At 38.7% G+C, this 25,943-nt stretch overlaps 2 protein-coding genes across 3 annotated transcripts in view; one reads left to right on the forward strand and one right to left on the reverse strand.

The window, feature by feature from the left end:
* The window catches only part of ERP44 (endoplasmic reticulum protein 44), a 93,014-nt gene extending 70,211 nt beyond the window's left edge, over positions 1-22,803 (reverse strand). Inside the window, exon 1 of the mRNA XM_004747696.3 lies at positions 22,483-22,803. Within this exon, the coding sequence (XP_004747753.3) occupies positions 22,483-22,788 (306 nt within the window). The 5' untranslated portion in view covers positions 22,789-22,803. The remainder of the gene's footprint in view (positions 1-22,482) is intronic.
* A 47-nt stretch (positions 22,804-22,850) lies between these two features.
* INVS (inversin) overlaps positions 22,851-25,943 on the forward strand; it is a 167,032-nt gene continuing 163,939 nt past the window's right edge. For both annotated transcript variants that reach the window (XM_004747697.3, XM_045081628.1), the window contains exon 1: positions 22,851-23,098. The gene's annotated coding sequence lies outside the window, so the exon portion shown is untranslated. The remainder of the gene's footprint in view (positions 23,099-25,943) is intronic.

Here is a 25,943-nt window from a genome sequence, read left to right on the forward strand (position 1 = left end):
ATGTTTTTACTTCACTACTAAACATGTGACCCTGACCCTTTATGGTGAGTCAACAAACTTCAGTAAAAAACTGTTCTTCAGTAAAACCTTTGGTTTCTTATTAACCATATTCACTTAATTCTGGATGATTCTCGGGCTTTTTGGTTTCCTATTCCTGAGTACCATGTTCTACAATATATATATATATATATATATACACACACACACTTTTAAAGATTTTATTTATTTATTTGACAGGCAGAGATCACAAGTAGGCAAAGAGGCAGGCAGAGAGAGAGGGGGAAGCAGGCTCCCTGCTGAGCAGAGAGCCCGATTCGGGGCTCGATTCCAGTACTCTGAGATCATGACCTGAGCCGAAGGCAGAGGCTTAACCCACTGAGCCACCCAGGCCCCCCTACAATAAAAATATTTTATTAGCAAGTCCAATGACTCCATTTTTATATAGGCCTAATATGTTAAACCACTGCTTACTTTAAAATCTGTATCTTCAGGGGCACCTGGGTGGCTCAGTCAGTTAAGCGTCTGCCTTCAGCTCAGGTCATGATGCAGGGTTCTGGGATCAAGCCCCATGGCGGGTGTGTGTGTGTGTGTGTGTGTGTGTGTGTGTGTCCCCTGCTCAGCAGGGAGTCTGCTTTTTCCCTCTACCCTCTGCCCCTCCCCCTCGCTTGTGCTTACGCTCTCTTTCAAATAAATAAATAAAATCTTAAAAAATACATATGGAAAAAAAGTCTGTATCTTCAAAATGGTACTGTTCCTTCTAGCTAAACCAATTCTAAATGTCAATCAGAAGTAGTCTTTGCAGGGTGCCTGAGTGGCTCAGTCATTAAGTGTCTGCCTTTGCCTTGGGTGATGATCCCAGGGTCCTGGGATGGAGCCCTGCATCTGGCTCCCCGCTTGGCAGGAAGCCTGCCTCTCCCACTCTCCTTCCCTGTGTTCCCTCTCTTGCTGTGTGTCTCTCTCTGTCAAATAAATAAATAAAAATCTTTAAAAAAAAAAAAAAAAAAAGAAGAAGTAGTAGTAGTAGTAGTCTTGGAAGGCCTTATACTTGCTGAAATACTTACCCTAACTCAATCATCAGAAAAAAAAGAATCTTTAATGCTACCCATAGGACTCATACAATTTTAATTAACTTTGCAAAGCAAATGGGTTTGTCTTTCCTCCTTTGGTCTAAAATTCCCCCTAGTGGTGGTCTCAAAGCTTTCATATATATAAAGGGTGATTGATTACTTCATGATCTCCATCACTACCATGTAGTATTTTAGCTTTCTAAGCACTTCCACTGAAAGTAACCAGGGAATGACCATAGCTTATTAAAAGGAAGTCTGAATGTAAGACTCTATTTCCCTTGTGCACTTCTGTCTCCCTTTGCTAACTGCCATGAGATACAGGTAAAACAAGAAGGAACAAGGATAGACCTAGAGGGTATTATGCTAAATGAAGTAAGTTAAATAGAGAAAAACAATGATTTTACTCATATGTGGAATCTAAAACAAACAAATAAACAATCAAAAAGCAGAACCAGACCTACAAACACAGAGAAGTTTAAACTGATGGTTGCCAGAGTAAAAAGGGGGTGAGGGGCGGGCAAAATGGGTGAAGGTGAGTGGAAGATACAGGCTTCTATTTATGGAATAAATGAGTCACAGGAATAAAGGGCATAGCATAGGAAATATAATCAATGGTACTGTAATAGTGTTTTATGGTAACAGATGGTAGCTACACTTGTGGTAAGCAGAGCATTAATGTAGAGAGATGTTGAATCATTATGTTGTACACCTGAAACTAACGTAACATTGTCAACTATCTCAAAAAAAAAAGGCCATGGTTCTAGAAAGTTTACAGTCCTCTGAAAGGACAGAACACTAAACATTATGTATATAATAGCATAACTTTTATTCACTTTTCAGCTAAATAGGGTTGTAAGATGACCTAAATAATACATTAAAAATTTTTATCTGATTTACCTGATACTATTACCTCAAGAAAGGGGGAAGGAAATTAGGAATGGGAAGGGGCAAAGGGATATAGGTTTTCACTTTTTTCCAATTATACTTTTCTTTCCATATTAAGCTGTTTAATCAAGAACATTTTCCTGTACCATTTGAAAAATTATTAACTAAGCAGTATCATTTGTTTTTACTCTTTTGACTTGTGTGGTAAGATTTTTAAACAGATTTCCTAACAGTGAATAATTCTTATCTTCTTAGAATAACTCCATCTGCTCAAGTTGCAGATTTAATATTCTACTAAATTCTACTTGCAAATATTTTACTAGAGTATTTATGCTAATATAATCGTTGACACTGTTCTGCAGTTCTCTTCTATCCTGTTTTTATTAGACATTAAGGTATTTTACTAGATATTTATGTCTTTAAAAAATAACTGGACAAGTTTCACCTTTATGATTTGAAACAGTTTAGACAGCACAGGGATGGGTATAACACGGTGGCTGACTGTAGCCTCTGGAGACAGAATGCCTGGATTTACATCCTAGATCTGTCACTTCCTAGTAGTTGACACTAGGCAAATTAACCATTTTGTGCCACAATGTTGTCAAAAACGAAAGGGGTGATGATGATGATGGCAGTATGATTTCACAGTGTTATTTTCAGAATTCTTACAAAGCACATAGTAAGTTTTCATAAGCTCCTTGAGTATTTATAAGCATTCATCCATGAAATTGTCTGAGCCAGGTCCTTTTAGGGGGTGTATCTCTTTTTAACGTTTTTTTTTTAAAAGTCTTATTTATGTAAGTAATCTCTAAAACCAGTGTAGGGCTCAAATTCACAACCCCGAGATCAAGAGTTGCATGCTCTTCCAAATGAGCCAACCAAGCACCCCTCTTTGTAACTTCTCTGTGTAGTCATAGTGATACATATAGGTTGAACTGCTATGGGAAATAGTATGAATATAGCACTACTATTTAGTCACGTCCTCCCCCAGAACTCAGTGGCTCCCCCTTTCAAAGCCCTATATTTTGATGATAACAATCTCTTCTTTTATCTCCCTCAATCTAGGCATGGAACTACTCCATGAAGTTATTATTGTTTTTGGTTTTTGCTCTTTCAGCCCCCAACACCTATGAAACCAATTCCCTATATTAAATCCCTCTGTTGGGGGAAAAGAAAAGGAACAAGCACAATTAAAAATTACTAATATCAGAAATGAAAGAGAGGATATCACACTACAGATCCCATGGACATTAAAAGGATAATCAAAGAATACTATGAACTACTTTGTCCACAAATTTGATAACCTAGATGAACCAGAACAGTTTCTTGAATGACACAATCTGCCAAAACTCACACAAGAAGAAAGAGACTGTCCATATTAAAGAAATTGAATCAATGATCAACAACCTTCCAAGACAGAAAGCACCAGGCCCAGATAGGTTCACTCGTGAATTCTACCAAACACTTCAGGAAAAAATTACACCACTTCCCTGTCATCTCTTTTAGAAGACAGAAGCAGAGGAAATACTTCCTAAATCACTCTATGAAGCCATTGTTACTGTAATACCAACACCAGGCAAAGACATTATAAGAAAACTACAAACCAATCTCTCTCATAAACATAAATGCAAAAATCCTCAGAAAGATACTAGCCCAGTGGATAAAAAGAATTATATACCATAACCAAGTGGAATTTATCCCAGGTATGCAAAGCCAATTCATCATTTGAAAATCATTCAACGTAACCTCTCACATCAACAGGTTATAGAATAAGAATTATATCATCATATCAATACATGCAGAAAAAGCATGTGACAAAATATAACACCCTTTCATGATAAAACTCTCAGTAACCTAGGAATAGAGATGAACTTCCACAACTTGTTAATGAACTTCTATAAAGAAACTACAGCTACCATTATATTTAATGGTGTGAAACCTGAAGCTTTCCAATAAAGATCAGGTACAAAGCAAAGATGTCTCTTCATGCCACTGTTTTTCAAGATCATACTGGGTGTCCCACCTAATGCAATAAGACATAAACAGATTAGGAAGGAAGAAACACAACTGCTTTTATTTGCAGATGACATGATAATCAAAGCATATCCAAAAGAAATGACCAACTTATATAGACCCATATAAGTAGAATCAATTGATCTGACAAAGAATTAAAAGCAATATAATGAAGAAAAGAGCCTTTTCAACAATGATGCTATGACACCTGGACATCCACAAGCAAAGAAATGAATCTAGACACAGACCCTTCACAGAAATTAATTCAAAATGGATCACAGAACTAGGCACATAAAACAAAAAAACTATACAACTCTTACAAGTTTATAAAGGAGAAAATCTAGATAAACTTGGTTTTGGTGATGACTTTTATTTTTATTTTCTTTTAAGATTTTGTTTATTTATTTGACAGAGAGAGAGTACAACAGGGGTAGTGGCACACAGAGGGAGAGGGAGAAGCAGGCTCCCTGGGAGCCCAGTATGGGACTTGATCATAGGACCCTGAGATCATATACCGAGCTGAAGGCAGACACCCAGCTGACTGAGCCACCCAGGTGCCCCCAGGTGACTTTTTAGATACAACACCAAAAGCATGATTCATGAAAGAATGAGCTGATATGATGGATTTCATCAAAATTAAGTTTCTGCTCTGCAAAAGACACTGTTAAGAGAGTAAGATTACAAGCCATACATTTGGAGAAAATATTTACAAAAGACACATCTGATAAAGGGCTCTTATTCAAAATATATAAAGTATCTTAAATCTCAACAATTAGAAAACAAACGACTTGATTTAAAAATGGGCCAGAGAACCTACAGACACTTCACCAAAGACATGCAGACAGCAAATAAACATATGAAAACATGCTCTGCATCATATGTCATCAGGAAAATGCAAATTAAAAGACTGAGATACCACTACACACATATTAGAATAGCCAAAATCCACAATGCTGACAACATCAAATACTGGCAAGGATGTGGAGCAACAGAAACTCATTCACTGCTGGTGAAAATACAAAATGTTACAGCCACTTTGGAAGATGGTTTGGCTGTTTCCTCCAAAACTAAATATTCTCTTACTATATAATCGAGCAATCCATGCTCCTTGGCACCTACTCAAAGGAAGTAAGGGTGTATGTTCACCTAAAACCAGCACACAGATATTTACAGAATCTTTACTCATAATTGCCAAAACTTGGAAGGAACCAAGATGTCCTTCAGTAGGTGAACAGATAAACTCTGGTACATGCAGACAATGGAATATTATTCAGTGCTAAAAAAGAAATACGCTACTAAGCCAATACAGGTTATATAGGAAACTTAAATGCATACTACTAAGTGAAAGAAGCAAATCTAAAAAGGCTACACTATGTTTGTTTCCAACTATGATATCACATGAGAAACAAGAAAAGAAATGGTAAAGCTATCGAGATAGTGAAAAGATCAGTGTCCAGAGGTTAGTGAGGAGAGATGGATGAATCAGTAGAGCACAGAAGATTTTTAGGGTAGTGAAACTACTTTGTACGATACTATAATGTTAAATACATGTCATTACACATTTGTCCAAACCCACAATAAAGCCTAATGTAAACTATGGACTTTGGGTGATAATGATGGGTAAATGTAGACTCTTCAACTGTAATAAACATACATCTCTCATGGGGGATGTTGTTAATGAGGGAGACTTCTTATATGAAGGCAGGGATTATACAGGAAATCTCTGTATCTTCTGCTTAATACAGTTCTGAACCTAAAATTTTTTTTAAAAGTCTATTTTATTATTCCTTATTTCATTATTAATGCAAATAAGGTTATTTTACTAAATATCTTCAATGCAACAAAAATATTTAATTCACTACTTTTCAAGCCTAAGGAATAACATTTGAGCTACATATACATGCACACAAGTATTTTTTTTTCTCCCTATGTATCTACATAAATACAGATTTGGGGTCAAAAAGGACCACAGAGACTGCAGTGGGTTGAACAGGGTACCCCCAAAATTCATGTCACCCAGAACTTCAGAATGCAACCTTATTTGGAAATGGGGCTCTTGCGGACATAATAAATGATCATGGGATGAAATCATCCTAGACTTAGGGTGGGCCCTAAATCCAATGGCTGGTGTCCTTGAAAGAGGAGGAGAGGACAGAGAGAAAAAGATGATGTAAAGATGAAGATAGGGACTGGTGATGCATCTATAAGTCAAGAAATGCCCAGAGGCACTAGAAGCTACAAGAGGCAAAGAGGATCCTCCCTAGAACCTTCTCCCCCTAAAACCTTCAGAGGAAACAAGGAACCATGGCCATGCTAGTACCTTGATTTCAGATTTTTGGTTTCCAGAATGGTGAGAGAATACATTTGTTTTAAGCCATCAAGTTTGCATTAATTTGTTGTGGGATCCACAGGAAACTAAGACAGAGGCAAATCATATCGGTTCACTTTCAACAACTAAATATGTGTACTAGAGTAGTCATGACCATTTATTTGTATAAGTATCTGGCAAATCAAATATATCATAGGCAACAAGTCTTGATCATTATGATCCTTTCATATGATAATGACCTTGCATGTGAAAAAACTGAGACTATTATAAAATAGTGAAAGTTATTTCACTGTGAAAATGCCTCTCTTCCTGTTTTATTTTACTTTTGCCAAGAAGGTGGAAGTTTTATACTTTTGTTTTGTTTTGTTTTGAAGATTTATTTATTTTAGAGAGAGAGAGCACATGAGCAGGAGGGGCTGAGGAAGGGAAAAAGAATCTCAAGTCAACTCCACCCTGAGCGTGGAGCGCAACACAGGGGCTGGATCTCAAGACACTGAGATCATGACTTGAGCAGAAACTAAGAGTTAAACACTTAACCAACTGTGCAATTCAAGCTCCCCAGTTTTATTCTCTTTTATTGTTTCCTTAATACCTAGTATGATGTTTGACAAATAGCAGAGACTCCACAACATTTGCTAAATGAACAGACTGAACCAAAGACAATTCTATGAGACCACAAAAGAAACCTATCAACTTAAAGATGGGAGAGGCCACGAATGACCTCTGGTTTACAGTCAGAATGGGAAGCATTTTTGGAAATCTTTGCTTGAGGACTAGAACTCAATTATGACAGTGAAAGGATTACTTTTAAATAGAAAAAAAAAAAAACCCATATACTTCATCATACAGCGAAAATTCTAGAAACCTCAGTCCCCTCAAAAGACTTTAGAAAAATACTGGGCCTGCCTCAGGACAATCTAGCAAGCAGAACAGTGACAAATCAATCCACAATCAAGAGAATGGGCACAAAAGCTACTGTGTTCATCACTGGATCTGATTTAAAGAGGCAGAAAAAAAGCAAATTTCAATCAGCTTAAGTTCACATCTTTTTTATCATTGTGACAATTGTAAGCATAATTCTCGAAACTATTTACCAGTAAGTGAAACAACTGCATAGTTCCGATGAAAATTTTTTCAGTAATTCAAAATAAGTTTCCAAATAAAGAGCCTGCTTCCCCCATTCCCACTCCCCCTGCTTGTGTTCCCTCTCTGTCTCACTCTCTGTCAAATAAATAAATAAAATCTTTAAAAAAAAATAATAAAGAGGCTATGTAGGTTAGATAGTCTTCTAAATGGAACTCTTTCAGTAGTCAAATAAACGTGAAGACCACAAAAATATTATAACTTTGAAATTTGTTTTCCACATCATAAAATAAAAAGACAGCACTGAAAAGTAGAACCATAAACTATAATGATTACTCAGCTATAAATTATCAGTATTATTGTTTTAACTTCTTCACATCACCCTGGCCAACCCCTCAACTCCCATTGGTCTCTCTGACCTCTACTTCATTAGGTCAAAATAGTAGTTATTTCAAATGACCAAGCTGAAAGGGCCCAATTTTATCTAAGTGTGCAATACCTCCCCCCATGTCCCCCTGTGCAGGGCTCTCTCTGACAGCATCCTTGGAAGAGGAGCCATTTAGCCTCCAAGGAACACCTGCTTCGAGAGACAGTTTACAAAGCAAACCAATCCAGTATGAAGTAACGCCACTAGAAAGTTTTACCTCCCTGGGAGGAGCATCTGCTCACCTTTCCCTTCTATACATTCATCACAATTCTATCAAGTACAGCTCATCGAGAACATATCCACAAGCTCATGGCAGTCCTTGCATGAGAACCAATGGGGACAGAAGCACTGAAGCAGGCACAGCCTGTGGGGAATCCAAAAGCACATTCCATGCTTCAAGAGCTTCACGACCAGGTGTGAATAGTACACAAGACAGATGATGCATGCAATGTAAAGCTTACACAAAGTATCTTAGAAAAATGCAGAGTAAGGAGAAAAAGAGCAGAGAGCACTGCCATGGGTTAGATGAGCAGTGTAGTTTCTATGGATAAAGTAAGTAAATAGCAAAACCTGGCTATGGAAGTTCATAATGCAGGACTGGTAGGTACACTGGAAGGTTATATCAGGGCCAGATTGTTAAGAAAAAAATACCAAGGTATAAGGAGAGTAAATATAATACGCTTGAAAGATAGGCAGAGGGGTCGACATCTGCTGTAGCGGAAAAGAAGGCATGAGAGACTTCTTGTAAGAAGCACGATGACTTCAAGACTTAAGAAAGATGAGTGGTCCGTATTTCACGAAGTACAACTACACAGTTAAAAGAGTGAAATGTAATACAGGGAAGGAACATAAGGGCCTAGACTGGAATGGAGGAAATCTGGGAAACTTTTAAAAGAAAGAGGACTAACTAAAGGGTTGAAAAATTCAATGAGGTATTCCAAACTTCAGAATGGCAATAGTTAAGGCTGACTGGATGACAAGACTGAGGTTGGGGGAGGAGAGAAAGGCAGCTCTTGTATAGTCAAGAATATCCACATTCACCTCCTTATTGCCTTCTGTCACTCATATGCAGGCCCTTCCCCTTTCCCCCACCCATGGTGTGGTATGGGCAGGGAGAGAAAGAAGGAACCACTAGAGCATAGAAGCAGTAGGGAGAACAGCATTTCAAGAAGAAATGGGGTAGTGACCAGTATGAAGTGCTAAAAGGGTGATGAGCAGAAGACTTTCCAAAGAGTAGTGTAATTCACAAATAGGAGACTAGTGTGACCTAGGAAATACAACACAATCAGCGTTTTTAAAAAGTTAAATCATATTTGTTAGCCTCTAGTAAAACAGACACTGGATCCTCTACCTACAAACTTTGAATCTACAAACTTAAAAGTTCATAGATGTAAATCAAAGAAAACCAAGTAGATTCTGCCTGCCACCACTGGATAAAAGAAGTCATGTCTTGTATGATGTGTCAAGAAATACTTCTTTATATTTTTGAATGACTTCCAGTGAAAAAATGGTTCGTTTGAATAGTATTAGCTTTAATTAGCAAAATAACTTACTGATAGGAATTATCTCAGTCCTAACCACAGGTTAATATGCTTTACTGATAATACAAATGTCCTTTATTTCTTTTTTTTAAAAGACTAATTTATTTGAGAGAGAGAGAGAGTGCGTGAGGACAAGTGGGGGCAGAGGGACAGAGAGAGAGGGAAAAGCAGACTCCCTGCTGAACAGGGAGCCCATCTCAGGGCTCAATCCCAAGACTCTGGGATCATGATCTGAGCCAAAGGCAGACACTTAACCAACTGAGCCAGACAGGTACCCTGGTCCTTTATTTCTCCCAGAAGAAAATGTGCCCTGGGATAGCTGGGTGGCTTAGTCAGTTAAGCATCGGACTCTTGTTTTCAGCTCAGATCATGATCTCAAGGTTGTAAGATGGAGCCCCATGTCCCTCCAGGCTCCCTGCTCAGCAGGGAGTCTTCCTGGGATTCTTTCCCTATCCCTCTGCCCCCCACCCTGCTGCACTCTCTCTCTTTAAAATAAGTAAATCTTTAAAAAAAAAAAAAATAGGGAAGAAAATGTGCCCTGAAGACAGCCTCGTTCCTTCCTTAAAATAAAAATCATTTCAACAACTGGAATAAAAGCACCTTTTAAGCCATTGAGAAAATATTTTCTATCCTGTCTTTACAATAGGGATATTTATTAACTTAGCACTTCAAAATAATATTCCAAAATAGGTGATAGACTTGGAAAATCATCTCATGTAGGAATACAGACAAGCTCTCTGCTAATCTCCTCAAATATCAAAATCCATTTTGTGTTACAACAGCTAAAGTTGGTCCAGGGAAATTAATACTACTGTACAAATCGATATCTTGCCCCAAATAAAATAGGCAAGAAAGACTTTCACTAAGCATCAAACATAATAGGCACTGATATAATTAACTATTTTAGTCATATCTAGCCAGGTGGTTTCTCTTGCCTCATGGGCCAATGAGAAAGACTGAAACTCTGATTATTGTCCTACAGAATACTAGATACTTCTCAAAACTAAAAGCTATTTCTCGAGGGCTCATCTTATTATATACCTTAAGTCACTCCTGTTCGTGATAATAACTGGTACATATCAAGGAGACAGATAGATAGATAGATAGACAGACAGATAGATAGATAGAACTCGAAAACACAATTTACCCTCTTCTTTTTTTTAAGATTTTATTTATTTATTTGAGAAACAGAGAGCAAGAAAGAGCATGAACAGTGGGGAGGGGCAAAGGGAGAGGGAGAAAGAGAGGGGCAGGCAGAAGCAGACTCCCCACTGAGCAGGGAGCCCGACAAGGGGCTCGATCCCAGGACCCCAGGGTCATGTCCTGAGCCAAAGGCAGACACTTAACCAACTGAGCCACCCAGGTACCCCTTTCCCTCCTCTTCTAACCAAGTACTAATCTTCCCAATTGGAGGGACTTGTGGATACATTAATGAGATTAAGCAAGACTCTATGATGAGGTTTTCTTGATCCAAGCTGAAATACCCATCATAAACTAACTTTTATAATAGGTTCTCAGCAGATACTTTCAGGAATATCCAAATTCAAAAATTCAAGAAGATTTACTCAGTTTTCATCATATCTATAACAAAGTGTGAGGCCAAAACTTACTGAAAGTATTAAATATTATACATGTAAATAACTTTACTCTCCAGTGGAAGCAATATTTAAAAGATGACTATCATATATGTAAGTTAGGCTTATAGGAACAAACCGTATAACCAGCAATTTGAAATCTTCCACACCTATACAAATAGGATTTTTATTTTTGCATCTTTTCAGTAACCAAAAATATGCTATAATAATCTTCTCTTCCCTTACTAAATTCAACAAGAGAAAGATTATATATTTCCAAAGAATCATCATTATTTTTCAAATACCTAGTCAATTACAGGAGTGAGGGATATATTTTTTTTAATGATTTTGAGTGTACAAAGTCATAGAAATGATGCCTTTCTTTGTGGAGCAAATGATACCTTTCAAACAGCAAAGCATAAAGCATGTTTCTCCACTTTCATTTCTACCACTTAAAGGAATTTATTTGCTTTTGTATTAAAACAGAAATGCATATCAAGTGAGATTTTTATTTCTATCAATCATAGTTACATTTGTCACTATTTTGATAACACTATGTCATAACTCACCAGGGGGAAGAGACAAGTTGATAAGTACTTTAAGAAACCACTAATATTTAGAACTAGACTTTTAGAATAAAAAGCCTCATCCATTTACTCACTTCTGAGGGTCAAGAAAAGATAGTACCAACATGGAAAGATGGTCAGCACAATTGCTGTCCTCCTCCAAGAGACTTTCTCCATTTCATAAGGATGACTCCATCCACTTGACAAGCTTTCCTTCTCTATCCATTACCTTACAAAAAAAAAAAAGGTCTCTTATATGCCAGATATGATGCAAAGTATCCTATATAACATATATCTCAATTCTGCAACCTTACAAAATAATCATCCCTACTTTTAAAATGGAAAATTTGTGGATCAGAAAAATAAGGAAATTTGCTTAATATCAATCACACAGCTACAAAGAGGTAGAGCTGGGAATGAGCTAGTTCTTGCCAACATCAAAGTCACTCTACCTTCTGGTATTGTCATTATCCTGGCAATTTGACCCTAGAACTATTTCCATAATTCATCAACTTCTCCTGAAAAGGATATACACCACATACATAGGCTTCCAGGTAGAGAAACCAAGTAACAAACATACATCTGAAGTAAGCCAAAATATTTCAAACAGCTTTTATTTACAAACCCATATATTATCTCTTTTACAACATTGTAACAACTCTGTAGCTGAAGTAGGAATTATACTATTCCTGTTTTATAAATGTGGAAACTGAAACTTGCCAGTATCTGGTATACAGTAAATGCAAATATTTGTTAAATGATTAAGAATCAAACAGGCTAAGTGACCTCTCCAAACCAATGGCAGAACAGGTTTCAAACCCAGGACTCTCAATTATAAAACCAATGGCCTGTACAACAAAATGCAACTGTCTCCATAAACTACTGTCATCATATACTGAAGTTACATGCAAAACTAAGCACAGTTATAAAAAAAGAGGTAGGCAGATAACTTGCTCACTTAATAGTCAGACTTTTAACATGCTCTTGATAGTATAATAGTGCAATTATCAGCATCAGAAGACCACAAGAACTGGAAGCTAGTGGTGCCGACTCATTACTTAAGTGCACTCAGTTTCAGTATCCCTAGATGGACAATCTACAAATGACCCCTCCCTGGACCAAATGTATTCAAACACTTATCACTCACTGATTCTCTCATCCAAACATTTGTCAGGAAGTGTCTACTATGTACCATGAACACATTCCAAATAGTCTGTCTTCCCAGAACTCTGAAGAAGAGGTCTTTATCCCCATTTGATGTGTGAGAAAATGGAAACTCAGAAAGGTTAAATACTTTGCAAAGTGAAGTGGTCAAACTAGGAGTCACTTCCAAATTACATGAATATAAGTACATGTACACATAGGGGCACCTTCTGTATTCCTACGTAAACAGTGGTCTACCACTCTCCAAAAGGACTGAACAAGAGCAAAAATCACAAACCTACCTTGTTCAAAACATGCATGTTACTATTAAAAGTCCTTTCACATATGCACAGGAAAAAAACTGGGAGAACATCAACTGTTGGCTATGACCTACCCTGCCACATACAGAGAATATTTTTAACTAAGCAAACTGGGGGCCCACTGGGGTAAATTAGATACTGGCACACTACATCACTCCGAGCAGGAGCAACTGGGCCAGGGCAGAGGAGATAATTACTTCCAGTAACACTATTAGGAAGTTCTACCTTATTGGGTCAGGTCTGCAATTTTTTTAAAATAAAATAAAACAGAGAAAAAGGAAGGAAGGGAGAAGAGAAGAGAAGAGAAGAGAAAGGAAAAGAAAAGAGAAAAGGAAAGGAAAGAGGGAGGGAGGGAGGAGCAGCAAACAGCATCCACAGTAAGAATAAGCACAACTTTGCAAAACGTGTTTGAGCTACATGACTTAGTCTTCTCCAACACAATGCACTTTATTCACGGTTATGATGACCATGCCGTCCTCCTGGCTGGTCCACGAATATGCTTGGGACACTCCCACATTTGAGACTCAGCCCTTGCCTGGAAGCCTTCTTCCTCAATAAATCCAAATAACTGACTCCCTCACTTACTTTAAGGCTCATCTCTGTGATACTTACCAACTATAACTCCCCTAAGCATTCCTGATCATCCTTACTCTAGCTCTCCCTTTTCTTTTTCCCATACACTTAACAAAATTATTATGACGCACTTAACCTGTATAAGGTATTGTATGAGAAACGAAGATCTAAGAATAAGAAAACGTGATACTTTCTGTTCTACAAAATCACAGAAGTGTGCAAATAGTAACACCTCCTAGGAGCCGGACATAATACTGGTATTAGGCCTCAGGAGTTAATAGGCAAGGTACAGTAGCAGATCCAAGACTGGAGCCCCGTCTGACTCCTAAACTGAATACTCTTTCTAAAAAGCTTTCTCTTTAGCTAATATACTTTCAAGTTATCATTAGGGAAAAGGTTATTCAAATCTTCTGGAAGATATCCTAAGACTACAGCAGAGGCACAATTAAATAATACACTGAATGATTTCTGAAACAAGTAAAACATGCTTTTAAGGGACGCCTGGGTGGCTCAATTGGTTGAACGACTGCCTTCGGCTCAGGTCATGATCCCGGAGTCCCGGGATTGAGTCCCGCACATCGGGCTCCCAGCTCCATGGGGAGTCTGCTTCTCCCTCTGACCTTCTCCTCGCTCATGCTCTCTCTCACTGTCTCTCTCTCTCAAATAAATAAATAAAATCTTAAAAAAACAAAACAAAACAAAACAAAAAACACAATGTAACACAATTTTTACAATTCTAAAACAAAATTAGGGTCTCTAAAACTGTTCAAAGATTAAAACAACAAAGAACCAAGTACTGTGTGACACTGCAATACCTCTGTTCATTGTGGGCAGATCACAAGACTTCTTATGAGACTCAGTATCCATTCTTATAGTAAAAACTGATGCCATCTAGAAAGCCTGAGGAATTAGCCAGTTTTCTAGAAAATTATTTTTACTACCAAAAAAAAAGTAGCTCCTCTTTATTCTTAGCGCTTTCAGAATGTGAAGTCATTACAGTGTGTGCTTGTCATCAGGCCGCTGAGCTTCTACTGCACTTGGGCCAGAACCACAATAATAGAAGTCAAAGGAACTGAGAACGTCTTTATCTATTTTCTCGGAATAAGCCCAAATCACACCAGTTATCTGACCCTTGAAACAGCAAAGAGACAGACTTCATTGTGGTACGGTCATTTTCCCTCTACATTTTCCAAAACTTCAAATACAACAAAACAGCTGAATGGCAGGCATGTAAATATGCAAGTATCTTGTCCAAAGAACTGACAAATGTTAACTCCATTTAACATAAGTACTAGATATTAGTCTGTCTTCATGAGCTCATCTAATTTCTGGCCATTTTGAAGCAGGCAGGGGAGTCACATTAATTTGTGGATTTATCAAATCAGAAGATTAAGCTGCTTCATGAAGCCCCTTCTGATACCTGAAACAAACAACAGCTACCAACAGACTCTTTTTACAGGTAATTGTACTAAAATGTATTACTCAATAAAATGCCCCTAAAGCATCATTTCTAAAGATGCCCCCCCCCCCAAAAGGGATTTTACCACAAACTGCAGCTCTTTATTCCAAGGTCAGAATCACATTCCATCAGAATGCCCACTGGATTCTCAAAACAGTCTATTCAATCTTACCCAATTTTCAACTGAAAAACTAAGGCCTCAATAAAGAAAATGACTTGCCCTAAGTGACCTTGTGAACAAGTAGAAGAATCAATACTAGCACATAAACTCTTACTTTCTAGTTTTAACTAGTGTTCTCTCGTGCCTTCTTAAATCTGCTAACAAGCAACCAAAAGCCAAATCTGTGCTCACTGATAAGATTACTGATATTTCCCAGATTATTATTGGAGAGGAAGACATATGTTCCTCAAAAGCCTTAAAACACTATTTGAGGCATTTTCCTCTTTTTTTCAGTTTGTCTTGGTTTCTGAGACCGACTTCAAGAGCAAGATCTGACCAGCACTATCCAATAGCACTTTCTGCAATAATGGAAATATTCCATAATTTGCATTGTTCAGGATAGTAGCCATTAAGCACTTGTGACTTTTGAGCACTTCAAATGTGACTACTGTGGCCGAGGAGTGGAATTTATACTCTTTTATTTAATTTTAATGAATTTTTAAATTTTTATTTCTTTATTTGGAAGGAGAGAGCACGAGTGGGGATGGGGAGGGGGTGGCAAAGGGAGAGGGAGAAGCAGGATCCCCACTAAGCCGGGAGCTGTGAGATGCTGATCCCAGGATCCTAAGACCATGAACTGAGCCAAAGGCAGATGTTTAACTGAATGATCCATCAGGTGCTCCTTTAATTTTAATTTATAGCACAACTCTAGACAATTAATACCTTCCGTCATTATTACTGCATGTGATCCACTCATGGTTCTTACATCCCTTCCTGCCTAAAACTCAAGCAAGACACTAACGGTCGAGTACCACAGAAATAAAGCTCCAATTCATTTCTTCCGGAGTCAAAAATTCTTCTAATTCCTAAAGAAAGAACTTTTTCTAAAATCTCTTAAATCCAATTACCAACCTTACCACTACTAGACTGTGATAATCTTAATGAAGAAATGGAAAAGGTACTGGCACTCTACTATTCATTCACTCAACAGGGTTTGTTTGTTTGTTTGTTTGTTTTTTAGCAAATACCACTAGGATGTTCGAAATGATTTCCTTCTTCTCTTTCATTGCTTTTCTCTATTAGTAATGCTCATGTCTACAAACTCAGATGACTTGAAGAGATAAATGTAACGCTCAAGGTTCTACATAATGACAAAATCACATATCTGGAGGATCACAGAGATCTTGACCACAGTATTTGATTCAATGGAATCAAAACAGTTAGAATTTGATTTCAGTCTTTACAATAACATAACCACGACCTGAGATACACAACATTACAGAAGAGACTTTTGGAAAAGCAGCATTTTCCCTCCCTCCTGAATGGAGTAATTGGAACACAGGTTAGAATCCACTAATGACCATGATTTTATTTCAGCTGAGGTAATAATGAGTTGTTCTAAAGGAAACTGCTGAAGGCTTTTGCCAACTTCTTTAGGGCCAATTCTGACATCTGGCCATGTCAGCAAGACAGACAACAAGACTTCTTTAAAAACAAAACACCACAGGTATTCAATTCCAGTAAGAGATCTATTAAGTTATTGAAAGGCACAACCCTTTCTATTCATTCCATTCGGGGCTGAAAATCAACCCATCAATTTAACCCTTCCAGGCCCTACTCAGCTTTCCTCAAGAAGACTTCTCTGATTCGCCCACTGAGAAGTAATCTTTTTCAAACATCTACAGCTGTACTTCCCCTACGTTAATGGTCATATATGAAGCAGCTGTGTACACTGTTAAAGTGCAGACTGATCCAGCCAGGGATGGGTTGAGGACATTGGAAGAAACCCAGAGTTGATGCAGATGCCTAGGCTTTACAAACACACTTCTGGTAGCAAGATCTATAAACCATTTCCACAAATACCTTAAGGGTACCTATCACTTTCCTTTTGGAATTTTAACTATTTACATACACATCTTCTCTCCCCAAATGAATTATAAATTTCTAGAAGTATGACATGCATCTCAATTTTATTTTTCTCTTCCACAGCAGATAGCAAATAGGCATTCAAATAACAGGAAGAAAGAATAATACCAATGATATAAAGTTATTGCAGCCAGGGCCACAGATAATTCCTCTATATGGAATCAAGGACAAGCTAAAGATCAGTAAATGCCATGAAAAGCCAAACTTTTTAATCACTTCCTTGGTTAGGTGAAATAGAGTACAGCAATGGGCAGTATCAGAAAAGCTGTGACCAAATAATGTTATTCCTTGCACTGGATCAGAGTGAGGAGACATAGACCTGCAACCTGTTAAAAAGTCAGATTTTTTAAGAAGATGGTCAATTACATATTAAATATATTAATTATGGAAGATACAGAAATATCCTTTCTGAAAAACAAAATATAATATACAAAAAATACTTGAATCACGGAATCCAATGTGCTTACCTTATACACTAAAAAATTTAGTTAGGTGATTTATCTAAGGTTACAATGTTAAGTACATGCAAGAGACAGAACATGTACAGAACGTGTACAGAGATACATTAAATCCAGAATTCTTTGCACTCTGCTACCTCTTGAACAGAAGTTAAACCAATCAACAAAGGAGTAACACTCTTCATTGTTCCTAAACTATATCTTGTGAGTGTATCTATTCTGAATTACTAGAGGAAATCAAAGTAAAAACAACTTCTTGAAAATGGGACAAATAACATGAACCCATACACAGAGAATAATAAATGGTCAATAAATACAAAAAATATTCAGATTAGGTTGCAATGAAAGAAATGTAAATAAAAATCAGATGCCAATTTTGGTTTACTAAATTGGTAGAGATTACAAGAACAGTCACTGCTGATTAGAGTGTGAGGACTCCACATACTCATACATTGTTGGTAGGTATACACAGAAGTACAACTTTTCAGCAAGGCCATTTGGTACAATGTACCAGAAATCCTAAAGAATAGACATATCATGTGAACCCCGAAATACAATTCTAGAAAAGTATCCTGAGGATGTATTTGGAGATTTGCAGTAAACATCTTTGCATGTATCTTTCGTACATTTTTTCTGTGAAAAATTGGAAATAACCAATAATCTAAATGTCTTAACAAAAGATGAAGTAAATTAAAGTGCATCTAAAGGCTGAGTTATTATAAAGCTATTAAAAATCACAGTGAGTATAGAAAAAATTTTTTAAAGATTTATTTTATTTTAGAGACAGAACGTGCACAAGGGAGCAAGGGGGAGGGGCAGAGGGAGAAGGAGAGAATCTTCAACAGATTCCCCAGCGAAATCAGACTGGGGAGGGGGAGGAGCAGGGATCAACCCCAGGACCCTGAGATCATGACCTCAGCCAAAATCAAGAGCTGGCTGTTTAACCAACTGAGCCACTCAGGCACCCCTAGAAAATAGTTTTCAATAACTGCAGCAATCAGACATCTTCTCCAAGATTTTTATAAGTTTAACCCACCAGAAATATTACGCAATTCTGAGACGATAGTATATTCTCATGCTGCATCATAGAATCAACTAAAGAAATGAGTTAAGAACTCTAATGCAAACGGCCTTTACCCATAAAAAACTCTATCACATTCATATTAAAAAACAAATCAAAATACACTGAGATATCATTTCTCACCAATCACATTGACAAACACCCTATCTGTCCATATCATACCTTATTAACAAGGATATATGGAAATCCTGTTACAATGTTGGAAAATCACTAGCAAAAACATGTATGCACCAGATAATCTTTGCAGAACTATTTGCTACAGCAGAAGAAGGGAAACAAGTGGATCTGGTACATCTACCAAAGGAAGCAATAAACAGTTTAAGAAGAAATAAGGAATATTTCTATCCTGATCTCTAGGATACACTTTTTTAAAAAGTTTTTATTTAAATTCTAGTTAGTTAACACACAGTGTAATATTACTTTCAGGCGTACAACTTAGTGATTTAACATTTTCATACACTTTAAAGTTAAAAAAGAAAAAAAAAGTAAAGTATAATAAGCTACGGTTTATCAAAGGGGAGGGAGAAACATATACACACACATACAAGCAGACTGCTGAATCTTTTAAAAATAATTTTAAAGTTTCTTACATTAGGAGGGATAATACCATACAGAGAGGAACAGAAGCTAGATTCGTCCAAATAGTTTGCTTTATGGATTTAGTTTTAGAAGCAGTAAATTTTACAAAATTATACACTAGAAGGTAAGTTTTTGAAAACTAAAAAATGAAAGCTAAATGAAACAAACTATACCAAACTATACACTGAGTTGTGGTTGAGACCACATAAATTTAATTACAAATTTATAGGAAACACAAGGAAGAGAGAAACATAAAACCACACACAGGGATACCATCAGCAATATCCAAATATGGAAAATTCTGAATGACAGAGGATCTAGTTCCTCAACAATAAATTAAAAAATGAAGGGGTCTGGGTGGCTCAGTCCGTTAAGCATCCCACTCCTGATTTCAAATCAGGTCATAATCTTAGGGTCCTGAGATTGGGCCCAGCATGGCTCAATGCTAGGCGTGAAGACTGCTTAAGATTCTCTCTTTCTCTCTCTCTAGCCCTTCCCCTTTCCTGCACCCTGCCAACCGCACCCCACTCTGCTTATCACTGCCTTCTCAAAAAAAAAAAAAAAAAAAAAAGCACACACAACTGGAAGCAATTTCCCAATCCAGGTATTTCATACACAGAGCTGTTAACAGAGAATCACTGCTGTCTCCAGCACTCCAGTCATCCACAAAACATGAAGAACAAATATGAAAACTAAAGGACATTTAGTTTGCCTTATATATTCAAATATGAAATATATATGAAATCCCAAGAAAAAAGTTACCACATTGAGCTTGTGCATTTAGTTACCCATCCCAGAAAGGCTTTTTAAGCATTAGAGTGCTACAATCCAAAATGTTTCTGAGATCAGGAAAAAAAAAATTATTTTTTACTAGGAAGTCTAAAGATTATATGCTTCAGCTATTATCTTAAGAACACCACTAACTCTGAACACTCTGAACAGATTTAGTTCTTTAGGGCTGAGGTATAGTTTGCCTGGAAAAAAAAAAAAAGTACTGTAGTAAGAGAACATATGGCTTTTTAGTGCAGGCCATCTGAGGGAAAAATGATGACCTCAGCTAGGTGGGAACTTGGATATTCGATGACTGTATGTGGGAGGGAGTAACTTGAAGTCTGAGAGGGGAAGTTGGAGGGTGGAGGAAGAAAGTACATTGGGGAAGATAAAGGATATATTTTTAAACAGGTGGGATGCTGATGAAGCAGGTTCCATCACTAGGACAGAATTACCAGTTAGATAGCTCAAGTAGTGATTAAACAGATGTTTTATAAATATTTGCTAACTAATCTAGGATAATTAAAACTGCTTTGGTAAACACTGTGTTCAAACTGAATCTAGCTTGACTTGTAATTCTGGTTTATTAAACCTTTTCTTGGGCTTTATTTTCAAGTCCATTAACTTTATAAGTATTCTCTAAAATGTCTTCTAAGTTTCTATTCCTCTATGTTTACTTAAATATACAAACTGTTAATTAGATTTTAGAATTATTGGGGGAAAATCTTTTTATATTTAAATAGATTTGTAGGTTTTCTACAAAAAGTATGAATTATTTCAAAATAAATACTTTCTCCTTCTTAAACTAAGTTTTGTAAGCAAACATACCATTCCAGGGAAGTACATCTGATGTAGTTTTCCTATTCAGTATTTCAACTTTTCTAATGTCTTAGGATTTTTGTCCTTTGTTTTTTTGGTTGATTTTATTTTTGTTTTTGGATTTTTTTGTAACCTAAAAGTAATTTCTAGCAGACAACTCACAAGTGAGAGCATTTTATCATTTTACAGATAGGGAAAAGATTAATATCTAGTATCTTTAAAGTAAGAGTAGTCTTTAATAACAATGAATTTTATTCCAGTACTTCTAAAAGGAAGAGAAGCACAGTGTATTAATGCAATTACCAAAAAGAGCTCTCTACAGAATATTTTACTCTATAGAAAAGTCACTGCTGTACAAGAAATGGCAGTAAGACAATTCATCATTTAATATGACATGTGTATATCCAACTCTTAGTTCTCAAAAGTACTTTGACATCCCCTTTAGTTTTTCATAGTGCTTCTTCTCTGAGAAGACCCAAATACTGTATATGGCTTTTTAATAGGACTTGCAAATCAAAAGGAAAAAATGGAGAGAGGGAAAGAAAGGCGGGGGAGGTGGTGAAGGGGGAGAGAGAAATTAAGAATTCCAAATACAAATATTAAAAGTGTAACGTGCTATGGTGGAATAAGCATCGCAAGTCAAGAAACGGGCCTCAAGTCCCGGTTCTGCCAGTAACCAGCTAGCTATACAAGTCACTTAATTATGAGTCACTGAATTATGCTTTTTAAATTGTTAAAAAAAAAACAATAAGTGAGTTTGACCTACTGTTCATCTTAAATTCGGTTTCCAAAACCTACCACAATTAAAGTATTTTCCAATATTGCATGATAACAGCTCGATTAAAGGTACGTCATTTTGCCATATGGAGTCCGTCCTTCACTTTTTTCTCAATTTGACCTGCAGCCTGAATTACTTGGGCTGTACATTCGAGGTGTACTTTGGAGGAAGAGGAACTGGGTTCCTTTACAGGATGGGATGGAGCCAAGCAGGTGAGGAAGTTTAGGAATGAGTGCAAATATATGCAGAAAACCTGGTCATTCTTAAATCAGGAGCACTGGCAATTCTGCTTAAATTTCGGAGAGGGGGGATGTGTGACAAATCTGAGGTTGGCCTTGAGCTGAGGTTTTCAGAGAGGCACTGTCTCCACCCTTCAAACCTTTATTCCCCGGGTGGACTCCAAATCTGCCTCCAGTTCCGGGTTCCCAACCAATCGCATCAAGCCACAACAGAGCCCTCTGCCAACCCGGGCACCGTTTCAGAGCTCTGGCGTGAGATTCCCAGGACCCCAGCACCTGTCGGCCTTCCCAAAGGGAGGGGGTGGGAGGGAACAGTAGGTCTGTCTCCCGTCCTTTTCAATTCAAGCTCCCAGCAGGTCCAGGAGCCCTCGAGCCTGAAACAACCTCCGTTAGCCTGGGGGAAGGGAGAGCTCCTCGCCCGTGACCCTCCCACGTATCCTTCTCCCAAGGCTAATTTCTCCAGTTTCCAGGACCCAACCTCCGACCGTGGTTTCTCAGGCCTCGGGTACCGCGGGCCTGGGAAGCGTACAGACGGATGCAGAGAGTGAAGGCAGCGGGGGAGGGTGCACTCCTCGCTACCGGAGGAAAAAATAGGAAGGCAAGGGTGGAGGCAGCTGTGTTCCCCCCTTAGCGAGGGCGTGAGGCCGTCCGACAGTCGGTCGAAGGGTCTGTCATTCCTTCACTCACTCACCAGGAGCAGCAGGGAGCATCTGAGGTCGGGTAAGGATAGGAAGACGGCAGGATTCATGGTAACGCCGGGGTTCGCGGCTGGGACTGGGCAGGGTTGGGTTGGGTTAGGAAAGGGCTGGGCTCCGGGAGCCGGCGGCAGCGGACGATCCTCCCGGCAGCGGCACCTCGTCCTCTGGACCCGGAGCTCCAGCGGCGAACACCCGGGACAACTTCCAGAGAGGCCTCGCACGCCCTCACTTCCGGGTCCTGCCCACCTCGGAGCATATTGGGAAATGTAGTCCTGAACGCCTCTCGCTGAGTACGTCATCGGGCATCCAGAACTTCTTTCCCATCAGGCTCTCGTCGCAGGTCCACCGACTCCTCCGCGCGCGGGGTCCTGTGGGATAGAAAGGGCGGAGGACGACGAACCTCTGTTTTTAGAGGATGGGAACTACAATTCCCAGAGGGAAGTGCGGTCGAGCGCCTCGGGCGGCCTTCGGAGGGGGTTCTTCTAGTTTCAGCACGCTGGGGTCTCTCCCAGACGGATGTAGTGTACAGTCCTGGCGGGAGGGGCGGCCCACTGCGGGGTCGTACCTCCTGGAGCCGCCCCCGGGACGTGAGTCCTGGAGGAGGCGAGGGTGAGTAGGAAGGGGCCTGGCTGGGGAAACTCCCGATCGATCTGCATCATTGCCTTGGTCCCTGACTGAGACTCCAGGCCCACCTGACCTGGGCTCTGGCCTGATCCTTCATCACTAGCCTCCTCGCCTGTTGCCTCTTCTTTCTGCGCTAATTACTGCATTATAAAGTCGGCCACCTCTCAGGGCCGCAGTTGAATGAGTCGATGACTTCTCCCTAATTGTCTCTGGGTTTGTGTAGGGAGTTGATGTGGGATAATATGGGAAAGCACATTGTAAACTGAAAAGCTCAGTGCGACTGTGATTACTACTAATGCATGGATCGCTCCTACAGGATAATTACGGAATTCATTAGCCAAGCAATTGAGGATCTTAATCTGGCCCTAGTTAGCTCCCCAGCCTCATCTGCAAACACCGAGCCAGGTCCACGTGTCCCAGATATTAACCACACAATCAGTACTAAGTTCTTGGGAGGCATGCTGCTGAAAACAGTTCTGCTTTCTTGAGGTTCTCCGTACTCCTTGCCTGTACTCTAGCTGTCCTGCTGCCATGGAATGGATTTAGCCCTTTCTCTATCTAGAATGCCATCTCAAGTGTCACCATCTCTGAGAACTTAACCAAAAAACCAACCCTTTAGTCCTGATCAGAAAGACTTTTCTTTCGCTTGTGACTGCTGCACCACTATTTTTGTACTGTTGTAATTATTAAAGCATTTATTACACTGGCTGGTTTTATGATTGGTTAATGGTATCTGTACATTTTATAGGACTTTATAATTGACTAAGCGGTTTTACTATTCATCTCTAAAAATTATTTGCTAAAAAAAAGAAGCACTGTTTGTGTGTGTGTGTTTGTGTGTGTGTATAAATATATTTGGGATTTTTCTTGAGCTAGTAAAGGGCCCTAGAGAACCTTCCCCAGGTGGCAAAATTAGATAGTGGTAGAACCAAGACTTTTAGTTAGGTCTCTCTCTTCTAGTCTTGTGTTCTTATCTCTAGGCCACTTCACTACCTCTCTCACAGAAAATACAGAAATGGAGAATTTTAAAAGAGCAGATGCTCAATGAGTATGACCTCTTTAGTCCAAGAAATTAAACTTTGATCCTGCTCGCCCTCTGGACTTAGCACTCAACCTATGACTTTTCACTGGACAAATATTGACTGATACCAGCTATGTACCTGTTACTGTGCTAAGTGCTAATAATTATGGGGTGAAATGTATATAACTGAGATCAAACTTTCATCTATTTTTCAAAGGGTATGAAGAGGTTTGGGGCGAGGGAGATTATGCCTAAAACTCTGATCACTTAGAATCTGAATTGGCATGTATTAGAGTTCAGAACAGTGCCTAGCACATAGCACTCAACTTACTGAATGAATCAATGTCGTCTTTTTCATTGCTCATATTTTACAGAAAATCAGAGAGCTGAGGTAGCCTAAGGGCACTCTGCTTATTATTAACAGAATCAGGCCTAGAGCCCTCCTCCAATTCCTCCTTTCCTGTGTTTCTACCTCCACCCGTTTTGCAGCTTCTTTCAAGTAACTTCAGCATAATCCTGCCTGTGACAGTGGTTTTTCTGACATGACAGAAGTGTCTCACAAAGCCCATATTTTCTGCCAGCATGTTAACTCAAATTGTCAGCAAAATAAAAACATGAAGAGCTGACCTTTACCAAAATTAAGAAAACACTTTGACTTTAAGGCAGAATTTGAACCAATAATCCTTGTCAATGACAACACAAGTACTAACTCATCACTGGTGATAAATTTCTCCTACAAAGCTCCCAGATCCTCTGAAATCAGAGATTGGAGTGACACTTTTTGGTGAAATCAGAAGAGGGCTTGTCTGCCCTTTTGGCAGCTGTTAATTAGCTGATTAGCAGCTGCTTTCTTTAGATATGCATGTATGCTCCAGTTTACCACGCTCCGCATGACTCCTTTTGTTTCTTACACTTTGTACCCTCCCGGTAGGTAAAGCCTGGTCCTTGCAGGCATTCAACTTTGATATGGTATCTTGCCTTTAGGAAGGAAGTTTAACATCATTGATGGAACTACCCCTTTTTCATTCCCATCAGGTGTTTGAATTCTTCATGCTGTGTTTCTGACATAATCCAGCCTCTGCTACAACAGCCTTGTGCTGGACAGCTCACGGTTTCTATGCAACTAATGCATTTCTAGAAGGTTCTAGCAAACCATATCAGACTACCAGTCAGAACAAAATTTTCCCAATGAAATATGGTTGACCCTAATGATGTAGTTTTCCAAGCGAAATCCTAAAGTCAAGAGGCATAAGGAGAGACAAATAAAAATTCTTCCTTTCGTCAGGATGAGAGAAAAAAGTACTATTTATTTTTTTTAGAAGTATGCAAATTTTAGCACTTAAATCTAGTTGATTTTGACCTGACGATGTGGCTTGTTCATCATCTTTATTCCCAACATCAGTTCTGATGTTTAGTATTATGTGGCATCAAATCAGAAGTCACTGTGGCTTGGGCACCTGGGTGGCTTAGTCCCTTAAGCATTTGCCTTCAGCTCCAGGTTCTGGGATCTAGCCCTGTGTCAGTCTCCCTGCTCAGCAGGAAGTCTGCTTCTCCCTCTCCTTCTGTGATCTCTCTTGCTCTCGCTCTCTCTCCAATAAATAAATAAATACATATATTGAAAGAAAAAGTCTCTGTGGCTTTTGAGCCCTATGCCTAAGGTTAAATACTGAACCTTTTTTTTTTTCCTCAAATAACCCCTGATACTGAGGTGCCTGGGTAGCTCTGTCATTGTGTGTCTGCCTTTGGCTTGGATCATGATCCTGGGGTCCTAGGATCAAGCCCCACATCAGGCTCCCTGCTCAGCGGGAA

Source organism: Mustela putorius, unplaced genomic scaffold (assembly GCF_011764305.1).
Source record: "Mustela putorius furo isolate JIRA1106 unplaced genomic scaffold, ASM1176430v1.1 tig00000580_pilon_pilon_pilon, whole genome shotgun sequence".
In the NCBI taxonomy this organism is placed as follows: Eukaryota; Metazoa; Chordata; class Mammalia; order Carnivora; family Mustelidae; genus Mustela; species Mustela putorius.